Source organism: Macrobrachium nipponense, chromosome 42 (genome assembly GCF_015104395.2).
Source record: "Macrobrachium nipponense isolate FS-2020 chromosome 42, ASM1510439v2, whole genome shotgun sequence".
Taxonomy (NCBI): domain Eukaryota; kingdom Metazoa; phylum Arthropoda; class Malacostraca; order Decapoda; family Palaemonidae; genus Macrobrachium; species Macrobrachium nipponense.
In genome coordinates, this window is record NC_061103.1 from 51,373,270 (window position 1) to 51,393,269 (window position 20,000).

General features: G+C 40.1%; 1 protein-coding gene across 5 annotated transcripts in view; it reads right to left on the reverse strand.

Annotated features, from left to right (window-relative positions):
• Positions 1-20,000, reverse strand: part of LOC135213210 (nephrin-like) — a 240,456-nt gene that overhangs the window by 1,698 nt on the left and 218,758 nt on the right. Inside the window, exons 5-7 of one of the 5 annotated variants that reach the window (XR_010314097.1) lie at positions 18,698-18,850; positions 15,610-15,784; positions 1,470-1,763 (exon numbers count right to left, since the gene is read on the reverse strand). Coding sequence is in view for 2 of the 5 variants with exons in the window: in XM_064247192.1 (XP_064103262.1) it covers positions 1,459-1,763; positions 15,610-15,789; positions 18,698-18,850 (638 nt within the window). In the remaining 3 variants the exon portion in view is untranslated. Of the gene's footprint in view, positions 1-1,458; positions 1,764-6,398; positions 6,449-15,609; positions 15,790-18,697; positions 18,851-20,000 lie in introns of those variants that run through there. The other 4 variants (XM_064247192.1, XM_064247191.1, XR_010314096.1 and 1 more) reach the window with 4 other exon arrangements.

A 20,000-nucleotide genomic window follows, 5' to 3' on the forward strand; every position in this document is an offset into this window, starting at 1 on the left:
CCCCAACATTTATAATTGCCAATTTCTACCACTACGTCCTCTTTAAGGAATATAACCAGTCGGTTAATACACCTTGTGCTTCATATTTCCTTGTGGCACATTTCTATCACATCACCGTGATTCGTATAATAGATGCATTAAGCTTTAAATCTCCTTAGATATCCAATTCCCTCTACCTCGGAATTCATATATTTTCATATATATTACCGGAAGGGGAATGTTTTAGTTCATGATAATTTCGTCCTCTCGTGGGTTCGAACCAACGCACAGAGTAGAGATCAGTACTCCAGTGACGAAATTATTATCAACTAAAAAATTCCCCTTTGGTTAACATGTATGAAAAACATTAAATCCGAGGTTGAGCGAATTGGATATTAAAGGACAATTGTAGCTTAATGCGCATATATATATATATATATATATATATATATATATATATATATATATATATACATATATATATATATATATATATATAATATATGCATATATATATATATATATATATATATATATATATATATATATATATATATCTATATGTGTGTGTGTGTGCATACATACATTATATATAAGCATATATACACATACACATTTACATATATATATATATATATATATATATATATATATATATTTATACATATAATATATAATATATGAATATACATATATATAGATAAATAAATAAATATATGTATATATATATATATATATATACATAAATGCATAATAAACATGCATTCGTGTACGTATGAAATATTACATTATCAAATGTCGGGCAATATATCACTGAAAAAAAAACCGGAGTTGCGTTAACGAGACAAACCAAGTGGGGTTGTGACGTCATGGTCACGGGAGTGACGTCACTGGAACTCTCTGAGGGGGACAACGGCGTCAGCAGCACAGAAACGCCTTCGCGGATTCCCCTCATGAAGCTCATCATGACGGAGACTGATGACAATCAAGAATAAAGAGGCAAAGTAATGAACGAATAGATAAAAATAATGATGAGAAATGATGTCTGGTTCACACGTCCCATTCTACAGTGGAGCTGAATGGCTGAATATCTTACAAAGCTCTCAGGAAAGGCGCAGGACTGTATAGACTGATAGGATATACATATTAAACCGAAGGCCAAGCTCTGGGACCTACGAGGTCATTCAGCGCTGAAAGGAAAATTGAGAGTAAGAGGTTGGAAAGATGACACAGGAGGAGAACCTCGAAACAGTTGCGCTATGAATCAATTGTTAAAAGAGGGTTCAGGAAAGAGGAAAGTCAGATGGAAGAAAGAGAATATGAGTGGATGTACAGTTAAAGGAATGAAAGGGGTTACAGCTAGGAGCCACGGAAGGGACGCCGCACATACCCTTAAGTCATGCCTACAGTTCCCACCACACTAGGGGCGGGGGGGGGGGGTCGGGGGGGGGGGGGGGGGGGGGAAGCCTGTCTACTCACGAGATACTCACAGTAAACAGTGAGCGTGATGTTGGCGCTGAGGGGCTCCTCCAGCAACTCGTGCCCCACGACGCACTCGTACTGAACGCCGTCGTCCTCCTTCGTGGGCACCATCGAGTACGTGTTGACGACGCCCACGCTGTCCACGAAGGTCGAGTTGGCGTCGACGGGCCGCCCCTCCCGGCGCCAGACCACCCGCGGCTTCGGGTTTCCCCCCGGCGCTCGGCAGCTCAGGTTCTGACGCTCCCCCTCCCGGAAGATCTGCCCCTTCTTGTAGCCGGTGATGACGGGCAGGCCAGGAGGGTCTGCCCAGTGCAGGAAATGGAAACATTAGTGTTATTATTATTATTATTATTATTATTATTATTATTATTATTATTATTCACAAAAGGGGCCGCTGATTTGAAATTCCAGCTTCCATAGAACAGGAAAAACAGAAAGAAGAGATCATTCATTAGCAAAGAAAAGGTAAACAAATAAATAGATACAAATGTAAGTCAACTACAAAGCAGAAGGAGAAGGGTTTTTGTAACGTACAGGAGGCGTAGAAGACAGAGATGGACATATTGTGAGGTGCAGCAACCACTGATGTCTGTACTTCTGTTTACTGAATGTGTTTATTGTATATGTTTTCCATCAGCGTTCTAAGGGAGATGTGACACTAGGCACTGCAATACTTTAATATTATTTTCCAGGAGAGGAAGAACCCTATTCATAAGGAACAAGCCCACAAATGACCTTCAACATTCAAGAAGAGGCTGTGTTATAACGGCCATCTGACACATGCCGAGTGCATATCAATTTCTGCGCTCAGTCAGTGTCATCCAGATTATCATTATTTCAGCAGATGAAACCTATTCACATGGAACACCCACAACTTAGGGGCCATTGTCTTGAGATTCAAGCTTCCAAACAATGTTGGTTTCAACCTCCCACTGCAGACCCCACACAGCAGCGGTTGCTGATCTTGTCACAGAGCCAATGATTTTTCGTCGCCCTGGTGGAGGAGCGAACTCAAGACATCTGAGCGGCATGCCACGACACTAACAACCATACCACCAAACCAGCTAGATGAAAGACCTTTATTAAAATCAAAATGCACTAAAAGTGAAAAATAAATTTGTTGACATACACCAGGTTTTTCTTACAATTAATCATGTCTATAAAAATGAAAGTCTGGGCGGCAAACATGGAAGGAGACGCTACAAGAAAAGAAAGTATATATATTTTTCATTTCTTGTAGCACTTCCTTCCATGTTTGGCGCCCACGCTTTTACTTTAGGAGATTAATTGGTAAGAAATTCTGGTTTCTCAAAAGATTTATTTTTCACTTTTTAGTGTATTCTAATGAAACCATGTTTAAATAAAATTTTATTAATTTTTAATTTCATACTTTTTAGTTTTGACAGCAATTGTAACGTGCTATCCTGTCGAGCCAAAGGTTTGAAAAATCCCTAGTCATTTAATTATTCTACCGAGTCCAAGAAGTGGAAAATCAGAAGAGCTTCGTACAAACTCTGAGATACAGGGAGAGATCACTGTATCTCAGGGTCACTAGAGGTCACTGCTGACCTACTGATCATGTAAGGTTGCACTGTCACCGGGACTGAGTAACCATGCAACGTGTCCATCAAACGAGTTACAAGATTTGACCAAGACTAACAATGAAACAAACATAGAGACAGAAAGGAAGCTAAATAAAAGTGTATACAAGATTCAGAATGTTGTTATGGCGTCCGATGCAATGAGGAAGGCGTCGTTATCATTCAGCAAACGAATCCTGCTCTGTTGAGTGAAGGTTTCTGGCAGCATCGAGAAAAACATTCCGGCGGCACTGATCAAAATAATGTAGTAGAATTCAAACAAGGCTACTGAAAACATGGACTAAATCATAAATAGCTATCAGCATAAAAAGAATCTTTGAGCATTGCACAAAGGAATCTTACAAATCTGAGTAGAAAATGTTAAATAGGGCAATTTTGAACAAAGTAGCGGTACAGCACTGAACGTAAGACTGACTGGAAGGAATCTGTCTCAGGTGAGCAAAATAGGCTGATAGTGTTGAACAAGGGACTCTGAACAAAAGCACGCCGAGTTAGACGTGTCTACAATGAGGGCGTCAAGAGTCTGACACCAATGAGCATTGTAACAGTCTGGAAGCAATAAGAGACAACAAATAAATATCTCAGCAGCAAGAGCCTAAGAACTTTGAAAAAGAACTTGGACTTCTAAAAGGCATCAGAGCTTGAGAGCTGAGAGCTTTGACTCAATCAATCTTGCAGTACTTCCTAGAATAGTTTCACAGCACTAGAAGAAAGACTCGCACCACTGAAGAAGAATTGACCATACCATTAGGCAATGGGAGCAGAGTTTTAAACGAAATATTGTGGTAACAATGAGCAAATGAATTTCAGAGCGATGTCAAAGAAAGTGCAAATTACTTTCAAGGCATTGAACATAAAAACAAGGTCCTGGTATTACTCAGCGATACAGTCTGGCATCAAAATTAAATATTATGATAGAAATCAATACAATTTCATGTGATTAAGCGACTTTCAGCAAAGAATTCTTAGTGACGAATAGTGGCTCCTAACATCATTCACCCAAAGTTAAGTATATTATATCTTAGTTTAACCACCACTGAGCTGATAAACAGCTCTCCTGGGGCTGGCCCAAAGGATTAGATACTTTGACGTGGCTAGGAACCAATTGGTTACTTATCAACAGGACCTACAGCCTACTGTGGGATCCGAACCACATCGAGAAATGAATTTCTATCACCAGAAACAAAGTTCTCTCATTTCACGTTGGCAGAGCGGGGAATCGAAATTCACCCAAGGAAGGAGTTTGGCAGCTTTGAGCAACAGAGTGCTCTCACTAGTGAGTAAAAGCTCCTGGCAACAGTATTCCAAAGAATACTCACAACCGAGGCAGAAATGATCAAATATGAAAACAAATAAAAACCTGATCGGGCCCCATGAAACTTAAGAACCACAAATGAAAATAATCAGGCAAACTTGTGGAGAAACAATATTTCAGCATTGGGTCCATCAGTCATTTCACTTACACTGAGAGAAGGAACCTGTTACCACTGATTTTTTTTGTTTTTGTTTTTTTTTGGTGCAAAAGGAGGGAGGATATTCTGGCAACCTTAGCCAAAGGGTTCATCGTCGATAAGCAAGTTTGACGTCACCAAGATTCTGAATTCATACCGGCAGCGATGAATGAAAGATTATGTTCACAATGAGTTTGCAATTGTAGCAGCACTGAAGAAAAGCAGCAAGGCAATTGAGACGGGGATTTGGGTAGAACCGTGGAAACTGTCTTGACATACATGCAGCACTATTCAAGAGTATAGCATGAATCTAAGCATCAGCAGCATTCAGCAAAATGCAAGGATCTAAGGATTCTGCCATCTGCAGCATCACCTGAGAGAAAGAAATGAGCAACTAAACATCATAGTCTGCAACATGCAACATTATTTTGCCATCACTGCATCAAAGTACTATACCTACACTGAGTGAAACTCAGTCACTACTAATCGCTAATGTGTGAAGCAATGTTCCCAAGTAGCTTCTCTAAGGGAAAATTCTCAGACACTGAGCAAAAATATTCTGGCCGCATCACTTACAAAAAGATACCAAATAATCAGGCACCGCTGAGCAAAAGACACCTACAGCACTAAATAAGTGTCTAGTAACATTTAGAAAAAAGATTCCGACACAACTAAGAAAAAGTTGAACTAACACTACTGTGCAAGTCTCTCATACCAATGAACATAATAATCTGAAGTAACTGACTGACTGATTCTGGTAACAATATGCATCACAGCCCAGTTACTTTGACAAGCATTATGACAGTCATGAACTAAAGGTTCTGGCAACAATGAACTCAAAACACAAGAAAGGCAGACTCTGGCAGCATTAGGCAACACATACAGGGATAACTGAGACTAATATCTCGGCGCCTCCAAGCAGAGTAATAAAAAGCCTGGCCTCGTTGACCAAAGGCATCTCTAAGTATAGTAAGGAAACGACTGTGGTAGCAGTTAACAACAGTAAACAGAAGCTCCAGGTAACAGTGAACAAAGGGGAGCTGTCAGCCTTGAGCGACAGAATATGGCGGCAAAATTCTGCAGAAGCACTTGGCGTTAATAAAAACGAGTCTGGTAACATTATTGAGAATAAGAAATATATGGCATAAAGCAAAGGCTATTCATTCAATTACGTTATAGGTTCTAGCACCAACGAGAGATTTTGCAAGCACCAAGCAGCGGAACCTTGCAGCACTGAGCACAATATTCTGTACCCTTTCAAAGAGGTTTGCAGCGTTGAGCGGAAGATGTTTGCCAGATTGAGGAAAGTTAAATCACACTTTTAACAAGAAACTGAAGCACAATACTATAACGTCATGGCAATATAGGCAATATCATTACTGCCTGGAGCCTGAGTCTGTTAGCAAGGAATCCAGTCTAACGTCAATGACATTATTAAAGACAAGAGTCTGAAAACAACAGAGAATTTACTGGTTTCGAATGAAGTGTCTGGCACCATTAACCTCAGGAGTTAGACAACGGAAGAGTGAAAAAATGCTTGTGTCAGCAGTAAGGAAAAGATTAGGAAACTTTTGAAAAGAACATTTTGCAGCATTCCTAAATAAGTCACGAAACAGCACAAAAGACTCTGGTAACATGGAGAACATAATTATACTACACTGAGCAGGCTTCAAGCATCCAGATACTTGCTAAACGAATCTAGCAATACTGAGTGACAAATCTGAAGTGTTCAGCCAAAGATTGTGGAAGCATTATGCAACAGTCTAACGAGAGTCTGAGGCCACAGAGCATGACAGTAGGAAAGCAAAAGCCTAAGTTCTGACAGCATTCAAGCCTGACAGCCCCAAGCGATGGAGTCAGGCAATGTTAAAAAAAAGGATCTTACAGCATTCGGGAAGTCTCAAGTAGAAGTGCCTGGCTGCATTGGGCCCCACTCTGCGAATTTGGAATTCGAGTCTGAACATCTTAAGCTACAAAATCAGACGACACTGAGAAATGAGTCTGCAAGCATTGGACAAAGTCTAATGGCAATGATTAAGAATCAGGCAAAATTAATTCGGCTAGTCTAATATTGCAAAATAGTCTGATAATATAGAATGCACTAAACACTGAACAAAGAGTCTTGTAGCATTGTTCAACAGGATCTGGTTACTCTTAGCAACAGTCTTCACGAGCAGCTAAGATTTCGCCTGGACTTAAAGGTGTCGTGGTCCCGTATTCGAACCCCGCTCGTGGTTTGACAGATTCCAGTGGCAAACATGACCTTACCATCTCTGTGGAAAAGGATGTGGGTTGTAGGGGGGGGGGGTGTTGGTTGGTTGGTTTTATAAAGTTTAGGTGTAACACCAAGCACTGGGGCAGCAAAGGCCATTCAGCGCTTATTGTAGGGGGGGGGGGTCTCATATGCTTACCGTCTACCTGCGGAGTCATTGGTGGCCACTACTTAGTTTACCCTGGTCCTAGCGTGGGTGGAGAGGACACTTGGGCACTGACTATACATGTGAATGTTCGGTATACAGGAAATAGTGAGCCAGTGTAATGGCCTGTCCCTTGCCTTTGCAGCTCATAAATGACACTTGAACCCTTAATATTTCTATCAGCTCGGAGTAATTGGGAATGACGATTATGACGAGCGTTGGTAAAAGAATTAAAAAAGTGGCCAAAGAGTATGGCTGTACTAGGAAAAAGAAGCAAACATAGTTGAGTGACTCATTTTTACAGAGTGTCTGACGCCACCAAGCATTCGTAAGTGTCCAGCACACTGGGGCTCTCTCAGTGGTCGACGGCCCCATATAATCCTGTGCCCTCATACCGGATTCTTTCGACTCTACGTATTTGTGATTTGTTGCTGAATAAAAATAAACAGCAGTATAATTGTGAATCATGTTTTCCTTTGACAGACAAATAAACACAATAAAAAAAATAACACATTTGCTTCTGCTTAGCTGCAAAATGATTACAAATGCCAAAATGGGTAAAGACAACGTCAGTGAGAGTAGTGAAACGTTACAGATCTTAAGTAAATAAAAAAATATTTTATTTTGATATGATTACCAATACGATAAAATATTTTCTAAGGTTCCTTGTATTCATGCCACGTATGAAAATGAACCTTTTTTTTTTTTTTTTTTTTTTTTTTTCATCACCCTGTGCACAGCGTGCCCTAATGGTAATCCTCTTTGACGAAAGGATTACTCCAGTCAATGGGATGCTCTCACGCACTTCCCTCTTCCACAGATTTTCTCTTCTGTTTGTCCATGAGTGCGTTCTTTGTGCTGGAAATCATACAGGGTGTAGTTTTTTCCCCTGAAATTAAAATTCCGTTATAATTAAATTCGCTTCAAAAATTCTGAATTGACAGAAACATTGCCACAGACCAGAGAAAAGATCGACACCTGTCTGTGCATTCATTGGCACAACCGAGAACAGACCTGCTTACATCAATTTTTGTGAATGGCCACAGTAAGTGACTCATGTGCAGCATTCTATATAAATCAATGTATTCTATTTTTGACTGCTATTCAGTGGGTCCTAGTGGCCACAAGTCTCTTTAAGCATAAACCATCAGATTCTGAATGCGTTAGTTGACAACATTGAACTTAAGCCTGATAACAACGAATGTGAGTCTATACAAATTGAACAAAACGTTCTGACAGAATGTACTTGCTAAGAGCAAAACAATCTGAAAAGTTTGTGCATAAATAAGGCAGCGTTAACACAAAGAATCTGACGCAACAGAGCACAAGGAGCAAGAAAGCTTTGGTACAAAATCTGACTGTGCTGAAGAAAGTGCTCGGCAGCGCTCATCGAGAGACTTTGGCACAACTCAGCAGGAAAATCTTACAGCACTGACCACAATATTCTCGTTCCATTCAGGAAAAATCAGGTTGCAGTGAAAATAAGATTCGGACATTACCTAAATGGCAAATAACCTTGTTGCTTAATGCAAGATTATTATAATTATTATTATCAGTCAGAAGGTGAAACAAATTTATATAGGACAAGCTCACCACAGAGGCCATCGACTTGACATTCGAGCTTCTAACGAATATGACGTTTACTCGAAAGAAGCAACAGAAGGTTGCTGGGAAATACAAAAATACGGGTAATAACGCACTGCACCTTCGATTGAACTTCTAAAGGTTCTTTCTCTGGGAGGCCGTTCTGTGCACAGTCCAGTGGTGTGAGGAATAAAGGCCATCTGTAACTGATAAGTTAGAGAATCTTACAGAATTTATTATGCGAATTTTAAACCCTTATCAGCAGCAGTTTCGAAGCAAGATCATAAAGCTAACAAATGACTCCAACAGTGTCGAACGAAACAGCTCGACTTGATCATACAAGTCTGGCAACATTGAGTCAGTTTACAGCACCGAGACAGAGTTCAATACCAGTTAGCAGGGGCTTAACACGACTAGACATCACGTGAAAGCAGCAACGCAAATTAAAACTGTGAAGAAGAAAGCTTGGAAGTATTCGGTAAATGAATCTGGTAGCATTTAGCAAAGGAATCTGTGATGACCGAGTTCAGCTAAATGTTTCAATACCCATGACCATAAGAGCCGAAAGCTCTAATTCATCAAAGGGATTAGATCTCTGAAGAACAACTCCCACTACATTAAAGGCACCAGCCAGCTCTACGAATGGTTATTTTCGAATCTATTGGCTAAAACGAGGGCACGCAAATACTGCAAAATCGACTACGGCTGAAAGCTTAGTGGCTACTTTCCCCTTTATTTCTGAAACATTCAGACGTTTTACTACCTTTCGCTTTCTTTCAAACACGCGAATGTTTCAGACCGTGCAGGCTGATATCAGTAACCCGAGAGAGAGAGAGAGAGAGAGAGAGAGAGAGAGAGAGAAGAGAGAGAGACTGGCCGGAGCGTATTGCCATTGCATTGCCGGTGTATGCGTTCATCGTCATTCTGGGCGGTTTTCTCCGCTAGCAATTGTTGCTTCATCACGAGAAGTTTGGTCATCGAAGGGAATGAGCTCCTCGCATCATTAGAAGTTATAATGAGAGAAAGGAACTTGCAGAATTACTTAGTAAGGAGGGCGGGGAGGGAGGGGGGACATGCAACCTGCAAACAATGAGTAAAGTGGCGTTTTATAAACGCCCCCAACCCCCAACCCCACCTCCTCAAACAGGCACAAAAGGCTTAGTGTAACTGTCTCGTTAAAACAATGAGCTTATGTCAGAGGGGATAAAATCTTGTGCGAGAGAGAGAGAGAGAGAGAGAGAGAGAGAGAGAGAGAGAGAGAGAGAGAGAGAGAGAGGCAGCAAGGACCTGCTAGTCTTTCTGACAGGCACAAAACTCTGACTTTTTCTCAAAACAAGTTTCGTGCATTCATTGTTCTGGTACCTTAAACTCCGCTTTTTATCAATGGACTTCATATTTTTCAAAAGAGGATGAAAACCAGCATCTACTATGTGGGGGTGGAGGGGGGGGGGGACTGGGCAGGTAATTTTTAATATAATCTACTTTTATATATGGTGTTTATTATAACCTTTTTAGGTTGTTTTTATACTATTCATTTCTCATTTCCAATACTAAATACAACTTTTTTGAAAATGACACTCTACACGTTTCATTTTCTGTGATTTAAACTATATATTTAAACTTTATTTTCAAAATTCTCGAAAAAAGCATATACAGAAAGACATTCGCACAAATTTGAGTTATAGCCCTAATGAGGAAAAAAACCAAAAACAGCGAATAAATTCAATAGAATGCTATAAAATACTGTAGGGCATAACACACAAACGCGAGTCCCCTCCACACCCCTCAAAAAAAAAAAAAAAAAAAAAAAATAGAAAATAAAAAAAAGGCCGATGCCTTCAGGGAAAAATATTCAAGCATTTAGGGAGAGTTTTTGCACCAAGAAAGAAAAACAGAACAGTGCAGGAGGCAGAAGAACAAATTTGACAGCGCTGAGCAAAGGAAATCTACTGAGGTGAAAAAGGAAGTGAACGAATGTCAAATTGAGGCCATAGGCCAAGCGCTGGGACCTTTGAGGTCGTTTGGCGGTGAGAAGGACACTGAGAGAGTCGAGGAGGTTGAAAAGGTGTAACCAAAGGGAAAACCTCGACAGTTGTTGGGAAGGGTTGTGGAAGACAGAGAATATGAATGGAGGAGGAGGAGGAAGAAGAGATGGAGGAGGAGGAGGAGGAGGAGATGGAGAAGCAGGAGGAGGAGGAGGAGGAGGAGGAGGAGAGAAACCCCAGACAAACAATAGAGTTTTCTATACACCATAAAATGCTGTATGAATCTCTCAGCCGTGGCCCACTGAACTTTCAGCCCGGTGATGGCCTGCGTTTGTTGGCACCTCTAGTTATGCCAGAAGCACGATCATGGCTCAAATTAACCTTAAATAAAAGAAAAACTACTCGTGTTAGAGGGCTGCAATTTGGTATGTATGATGATTGGAAGATGGATGATCAACAAGCCGATTCGCAGCCCTCTCTGTGGCCGCCTCGGCAGCTTTGAAGATCTGAGGGCGGACAGGAAAAGTGCGGACGGAAAGAAAAATAGCAATCTCAACCGTTTTCTTTAACAGAAAACTAACCGCGGTTATTGCACGTCTACCCCGTAGGAGGGTAGTGCCGTCATTGGACCTCATGCGGTTCACTGTAGGCATTACTTAAGTTTCTTTGCAGTGTGCCTTCCTCAGGCCCCTAGCTGCAACCCCTTTCGTTTCTTTTACTGTACCTCTATTCGTATTATCTTCTTTATCTTACTTTCCACCCTCTCCTAACACTTGATTCTTAGTACTTCAACGGCTTTGAGGTTTTCCTCCTGTTACACCTTTCAAATCTTTTACTGTCAGTTTCCGTTTCAGCGCTGAATGACCTTATAGGTCCCCGTGCTTGGCCTTTGGTCCAAACTCTATATTCAACGCTATTGCACGTGTGAACAAGTAGTAATGAGCGCATATTGCCATGTGAGAGCACATAGCAAGAAGCAACTCACCATACATGTATGAAAGGCGATTCTTAACGTAAACGACGCAGTAAGACAGAGAAACAGTGCAGATGATTCACTGTTTTCCCGTGTTCCGTACGAGCCCTGGGGTCCTGGGGATCAAACGCTCCTCAGTGAGTTAGTGATTCCACGAATCCCTCTTTTCACAATCACGCTGTCACATATCCTTAACTCGTGTGCCAATCATGGTTGCGTCGTCCTAAGAAATCACAAGGAGAGACAAGAAATGAAGGTGGGTTTCCCATGTTCACATAACTAGGAATTTGTGGAAGCTCTTATTATCAAAACTTGAGCGGAAGAAACCTTGGTATTTTCCTGCCAATTCTGACACTTGACGGGAATTTCGGGAAAGATTGGTATCGTACGAGATCTCTAGCAGGAGGAGGCCACTGCAGGAATACGGTCTAAACTGAACTCTTGAGATCCAAGATGCCACATACCTCCTGGCACTTGTTTGTGTCAATGTGGGTATGGACCATCATCAAATGAGAGAGAGAGAGAGAGAGAGAGAGAGAGAGAGAGAGAGAGAGAGAATTTTTAAAAAGTCACATGTGAAATCTCAAAGTCTTTAAGGGATAACTCGTGAAATCCTGGAACACTAAGTCGTTTTAAACATTTTAAAAATTGTTTTGCTATTTCATAAGGAAAAAATATTTGATTGAGTTAACATTTTGCTAAACAATAATCCCCAATTCCTGTCTCTGGTCCCCCATAACTGTTAGGAGAAGGGTGGGGTAGGGCTAATTGCCAGTAGGCTTACCACTGGATGCAAATAGTTACTCATGTACTATTATAATATCAAGCAAGCAAAGTACTCGGGGGTCTTGAGCAGAAGGCAGCAACGAAAAACCATCAAGAGTAAAGATTATGAGAGCGAGGGGCAAACAGGTGGGACGGCACTGAGTGAGAAGAGGAGTCTGACAGAAGGAATTCCAATCCTGAGCCAGACTCTGGTGTACCAGTCATCATAACCATCTGGAAGGCCAGACACCACACTGCTCACAAACGAGTTAAGAGTCGAACGGTCGTTTGTATGCTGAGTCATTTGTAATTTGGTTACTCTTCGTGTATATTTAAGTACAGTATGATATAAAAGGAATACATTACACTGTACATGCATACAGTACTTTATGTACAGAATAGGCGAGCAGAACAAAGGAGAGCGCTCTGAACGCAACTTTAATTTGTGATCCTGTCTGTTCGTATCTCTGGAAGTTTGCAAGTTGACTGTTCGTAATTAGGGTGATGTGAATGGTTTTTTGAGCGGTAAACACAGCCTGCTGGCGTTCACTCCCAGAATCTGGCAGCACTGAGTTGCAAAGGGACTGCAACACAGCTTTGAATGCTGACTCACAGACAGACAGACAGACATCAATCATGTTTGTGACGAACTGGAAGAACTGGGAAAATTTTTCCACTGAATGGCAAAATAAGAAAACAAAAATATGGTGGACAGAGTTGGGCGAATTTGAAATTCTCTAGTTACCTTTTAGTTAAAAAGTTTTCCAAGGCTTCCCAAGAAAGAATAGTGTGCAATTTTGCATAGACCAATAAGAAAGCTGGAACAGCAACATTGCATAAAATTGTCTGATTTTCATTTCTTAACCGAACATTTTTTTTAAAAAGAAAACTTTGTAAGTAGAGAAAATGCTAAGAACATTACCTCCAAGTTTAAGCTCCATATAAGTTCAACTGCTGTTAGACTTCAAAGATGGAAAGTACCCATCTATATTATTGCCGAGTCAACCACAAAGGATGTTTAAACAGTCAGATATTCTCTCTCTCCTCTCTACCATCTCATCTCTCTCTCTCTGCTCACTCTCTCTCTCTCTCTCTCTCTCTCTCTCTCTCTCTCTCTCTCTCTTATCAAGACAAACATACCAACAGGCGGTCGGATACTAACCATATATATATATATATATATATATATATATATATATATACATATATATATATATATATATATATCATGAAGCACATGATGCGAGCAAGTCAACGTTTGTGGGCATCATTCATATATTTAGGAATCTAGTTTGAAGAGAAGCACAAACCTGTACAGCAGTACTTGTTCGTGAGAACTTCTCAACCACTGAATACCCGAAATGAAGTGACTTGCAGAAAATACCGGAGACCCGAGATAACAAAATACCGATGCTTTTCAAAATGCGGTTTTTAAAAACAATGCCTGCCCAGGGCAGCCTCCCTGTTGCAGGCGCAGCATCTCATCAACGTCTTATGAAATAGCAAAGTTTAGATACGCTGATACTATCTTCGATCTCATTTACGCTGAAGCTGCTCATTTGGAAATGTTTGTTGACCAAGAGGTTTTTTTTTGGGGGGGCTATATTTTATATTTTAATAAAAACCATGACAGTCTATTGCAATGACTGCCATTTTTTATAAACATTTGCAAATGCTAAATTTTAGAGTTTATAAACATTGCAACTGAATAACTAGATTTATGACATGTAAAACCTAAAGAAGAGTTCTTGAATATCCCTGTCTCCGAAAATGATACGTGAATCACTTGTAGGAAATAGATGTTCACCTGTCCGAGTAGGACACAGGAACACATTCAGATGTTTTGAGGGCGGTGTCCTCTGTCCAGAAGACTGTGCATCCACAGAATCTGTGATCAGTAGCATTTCAATGAGAGAAACATTATAGTTTTCTGTCAAAGAATACTACTGTGCCGGCTTTGTCTGTCCGTCCGCCCTCATATTTAAAAAAAAAAAAAAAAAAAAAAAAAAACTGCTGAGGAGGCTGCACATTGGTATGTAGATCATCGACCCTCCAATCATCAAACATAACAAAGAGCAGCCCTCCAGCCTCCTCAGTGGCTTTTATTCTCTTAGGTTAAATGGCACCACAACAATAAAGGCCTCCAAAGCCGGCTGAGAGTTTCATGGGCAGCGGCTCATACAGCAGCATTCTACCGAGACCACCGAAAGATAGATGTATTCTCTGTGGCCTTGATTATGATAGGCTGCACAGACAACTCGATTTCTTCGGCGCAATTTGTACGCGTCTATTTCAACATTTGAAAAGAAAAGGAATTGAAATTCTCCGGTGAAAATATTGAAAGATGTTCTTCACATCTTTTTTTTTTTTTGCCTCGAGTCTTCCAGAATCTGTCGCTCTACTGCAATGAATCTTATGGAAACAAAAAGAATTGATGCACCTGTCAATGTCAACAGGCGGACAAAGAGAGAGCAAATATGATTTGATTTCCGTGAACATTTCTCCTGGGGAAAATAAATCTATTTGCAAACTCCTTTCTTTCTTGCAGGGTATGGCACATCCATCTCACAATGGGGCGTTTACACTCACTGGGACTAGATTTCTTTTTGAGCTTCATCAATTCGATATATCATAACCGTGTGTGTGTGTGTGTGTTTGTGTGTGTGTGTGTGTGTGTGTGTGTGAGAGAGAGAGAGAGAGAGAGAGAGAGAGAGAGAGAGAGAGAGAGAGAGAGAGACAGCACTGGAAAATATTCAATGCCTGTCGTCAGTCCGCAAGAAACTCATAAGTAAGAAAGATACAGACATGACTGCTAGCAATGAAGCCTAATATATGTAGTGGGTAACTTAATCTCTCTGCAGAAGCTACCTACCAGATTCAAAGGCTAAAACACAACCTAGTGATACAAGATGTACACAAGAAAAGAAAGCCACTTCGCATGCTATTATTATTATCATTAATCATTACATTCAGAAGATGAGAGCCCTATTTATATGGAACAAGAAGCCCACCAGAGGGGTCACAGATCTGAAATTCAAGCTTCCAAAGAATATGACGGTGCTCATGAGGGAGAAGTAAGAGGAGGTGAAGGGAAATACAGAAAAAGAGACTCAGCCTCTTAATAAAGAAAAAAAAAATAAATGAAGAGATAAAAACGTATTCAAAAGCTAGGTGATGAGCGCTAGGGATGTGATGCTAAAAAAGAAGAGATACAATAATAAATAGATAAGAATGTGAGGAGAACAGTACGATGGCAGCGACCCACTGCATCTTCGCCGGAACTCCCGAAGCAGAAGGGGCTCCACCTGCAGGACAGAAGACACGACATGCAGCCGCGAGAGAAAGAGAAGAAGCACTAAAATAGGTACTCACGCAGAACGGACAGGGTGAGGGAGGCGGAGAGTCCCTGAGCGGTGTCCCGAAAGGCCGGGTGCTCAGCCTCGCAGGAGAGCGTCTTCCTGTCGTCCTTCGCTTCCACTCGGAGGTCCACTTTGCTCCGGACGTTCCACCGGCGGGGCACAGAGGGCGCGTCCATCTCCTCTATCACCTGGTCTGCGGTGGGGGGGAGGGTCTCGTCGTTAGGGGAGTTGAGGTGACAATGGATGGGATACTACGGCAATGCTGTGGAATCTATCGTCATCGCACAACAACGGGAAAATGATAGGCCGAGAGACAATACTCAGCGCTTTCGCCTTTATTCAGGCATTGTCGAGGCACGAATTGAATACAGTTGGAAAGAAGGTTATACGGTCAACAAAACGATAAATAAGCTGTAGATAAATATCAACAACAAAATTAAAACATCCACTTTTATTGATTTTAGGACTTCGTATGGCTAAGCTTCCGTTTCTCTCATGGTTAAATCTATGGTTTACTTTGTGACCGAATGATCCTGGATGATCTCGTTTATTTCTACCCTTTCGACAATTAACCATCTGGTGTTCTTGATCTTTTTGTCTACCTTGTAACCTGCTTTCCAACTGCATTCCATTTCTGCCCCGACGATGCCTGAATAAAGACGAAAGTGATTGGTATTGACTTTCTGCCTCTCATTGTCCTGTGGTATTCGCTTATACAATGAAGTCACGTGCATCTACTGTGATTTTTTTAAGCATATATATATATATATATATATATATATATATATATATATATATATATATATATACATATAGATATATATATATATATATACTATATATATATATATATATATAGGTATATATCTATATATCAGCTGAAGCCACTGGGAACGTCTAAAAAAGAACAGACAAAGTGCCAAGTACTTTCGTGTATTTAACACATCTTCGGGGCACAAAGTAATGCAGAACACAAAAACTAGTGAGCAAGAAAGCTCTCACAAAAGCAAAGTGAAGAAGAAAAAACACATTATAAATACGTATAATAAGGCCATTTCAAACAGAAACTATATTCATGTAGATCACCTAATCACTCAACACACCAACAAGTCGGAAGAAAGAGAGCGATTGCCCAATGACCCCATTACGTACGGAAAAGAAAAACACTGACTACTTGTGTCAAACATTTTATAAAACAACCGAATTCACAATTATGTATTACTTTGTGCCCCGAAGATGTGTTCAATACACGAAAGTACTTGGCACTCTGTTCTTTTTTCAACTTTCCCAGTGGCTTCAGCTAATAGTATCTAATATATATATATATATATATATATATATATATATCATATATTATTATATATATTTATATGTATATTTTATATATCATTTTTATATATATATCTATATATATTATTATATATATATCTTTTTATATATATATAGATAATATTATAATAATATATATATATATACTACATATTATAGTGTATATTGTATATATATATAATTTTTAGTCTTTTTCACATTTGGAAGCTCTCATTTAACATACACACATACACAGAGAGAGAGAGAGAGAGAGAGAGAGAGAGAGAGAGAGAGAGAGAGAGAGAGGGGACTCCAATTCCCTTAATTAAACTGACCGACAGCAGTGGGATGGGGGGCTCTACTCACGACAGTCCTCTGACTACCACCTGGTAGTAGTACATAATGATGTGCTTAGTCCACAGGGCCAGGATGGATTTCCATGAGAGGGACTGATCTCGCCTCCCCCTCCCCCTATCCCCCTCCCCCCTCCCCCCTCCAACGACATTGATCTCTGGTCTGCGGCCGGGAAGAGAATCGACACATGACCCGGAAACTCTTGTCCCTTTTGTTAATCCTCCTCTGACTCTAAAGCAAGAAGCTCAGCTATTGTTCGAAGCTCTCATCTAAATTAAAGATGTCGGCGCTCGAATAACGCGGCTTCAATTCATAAGCCTCACTTTTTCAAGGATTTTTAACATTTCATGACGATCCACGACGTGGGAATGAGTGCCCGTGGGCCCTCTGACCCTTCACCCGCGTCGGAAATTCGTCCTCTTCACTTTCCCAGGTCAAAATGCTCGTTTTATAAGGTAGAATGACTCCCGAATTTCGACCGCTCCCCAGGCTGACTCTTTCTTTCAAGTTCATGACTGGGTATTTGCTGGTCCTCACTCTGCTTGTCACATTGGCCGAAAACTATCCGACTCCAGTTTATCGTCTCCAAACGACTAAGAACACGCATCAACGGAGACACTCTCAGTTCAGTGACTTTGGTTCTTCCTAAAATAGCATTATTATTGTTATTATTATTGAATTATTCAATAGATGAACCCTATTCCCATGGAACAAGCCCACCACAGAGGCCACTGACTTTCAATCCAATTACTATTATTATTATTATTATTATTATTATTATTATTATTAGTGCTATTGAAAATAAAGGCTATTTCAGCCGGGCTTATTTTGTATAGAAGTTTCCCTATTCTTAGTACAGACTTTTCTTCTGTACTCAAATTGGCTAACAAAACGCCAAATGGGGGATTCAAACCAAAAAGGTGGTATTTGTCAAACTGAACATATTATTTGGCGTTTTAATAGCCAACTTAAGTACAGAAGAAAAGTCGCAATTAATAAGAAGAATAGAGAAACTTCTATACGAAATAAACGCGGCTGAAATAGCAATTACTTTCAATAAAACCTGTATTAATGAAGGCCTTCTTCCAGCATATAAATATTATCATTATCATTATTCAGAAGATGAGCCCCATTCCTGTGGAACAAGTCCATCAAAGGGGCCATTGACTTCTAATTCAATTATTATTATTATTATTATTATTATTATTATTATTATTATTATTATTATTATTATTATTCAGAAGTTGAAAACCCCTATTCACATGGAACAAGTCCACCAAAGGGGCCACTGACTTGAAGTTCCAACTTCCAAAGAATATTAAGGTGTTAATTAGTAAGTAAGAGGAAGTAAAGAGAAACAAGAAGGCAGGTCGGACAGAGAGAGAGAGAGAGAGAGAGAGAGAGAGGAGAGAGAGAGAGAGAGAGAGATGCAGCATCACCTGTGAGGAGATTGGTGTTGCCCAGGTACCACCAGACGGTGGCTGGGGGCCTCCCGCCTGAGACGACGCACTCCAACGACAGCGAGTTCCCGCCCACGACCTGGATGGTGCCTCCGTCGCTCCAGTTGGTGATGCTGAGGCGTCTTGGAGGAACTGAGGGTAAGAAGGGGGATTCTGGTTAGGCTCAATCAAACGACTCCCAGGGCTCCGAGGTTCTCATTGGAGGGCTGGTTATTAGGGTTCCGAGGTTCTCATTGGAGGGCTAGTTATTAGGGTTCCGAGGTTCTCACTGGAGAACTGGTTATTAGGGCTCCGAGGTTCTCATTGGAGGGTTGGCTCTTATCACAGAGACTTCTGAGAGAAGTCTGAACGATTGCTAGGGATTCCTTCTTTAAATGATTCTACTCCCCCATAACTTCTACTTCATTAAATGAAGGTCGAGATGTGACGTACATAAAGAAATAAAAAAGGTTAATTATCATTCTAAGCACAATATGCAATTGTCCATTCAAGAACTATGCATTACTTTGGGGGACTACCTTTATGCAATGTGCATCATTCTCAGGACTTCATACTACGTAATACATTATACAGGTAATTAGAGCTCGCTTGCATCGACCGACTGCTTCATTACTTTTCCTAAAACTTTTCGACCCACAAATTTTGAACAAAGTGTTTGGAGAAGTAAATTCAGTTTCAAAATGTTATTAAGGCGTCCTGCGATTTGACATGCATGAGTTTTGTACAAAACATAACTAATAATATAGATACACACACACACACACACACACACACACACACACACACTATATATATATATATATATATATATATATATATATATATATATATATATATATATATATATATATGCATACTTTAAGCTACAAATGTCCTTTAATATCCAATTCACTCTACTTCGGAACTAATATATTTTCATATATGTTAAACGAGGGGGAATTTTTATTTTAGCTGATAATGAATTTCGTCCTGAATCCACAAGGGAACGAAATTATTATCAGCAAAAATATTCCCCTTCGGTTAACACATATGAAAATATATCAATTCGAAGGTAGAGTGAATTGGATATTAAAGGACATTTGCAGCTTAAAGCTTGTATATGAAATATGGTGATGTGATAAAAAATTCACCCACACACACACACACACACACACACACACACATATATATATATATATATATATATATATATATATACACACACACACACACACACACACACACACACACATATATATATATATATATATATATATATATATATATATATATGTATGTCATA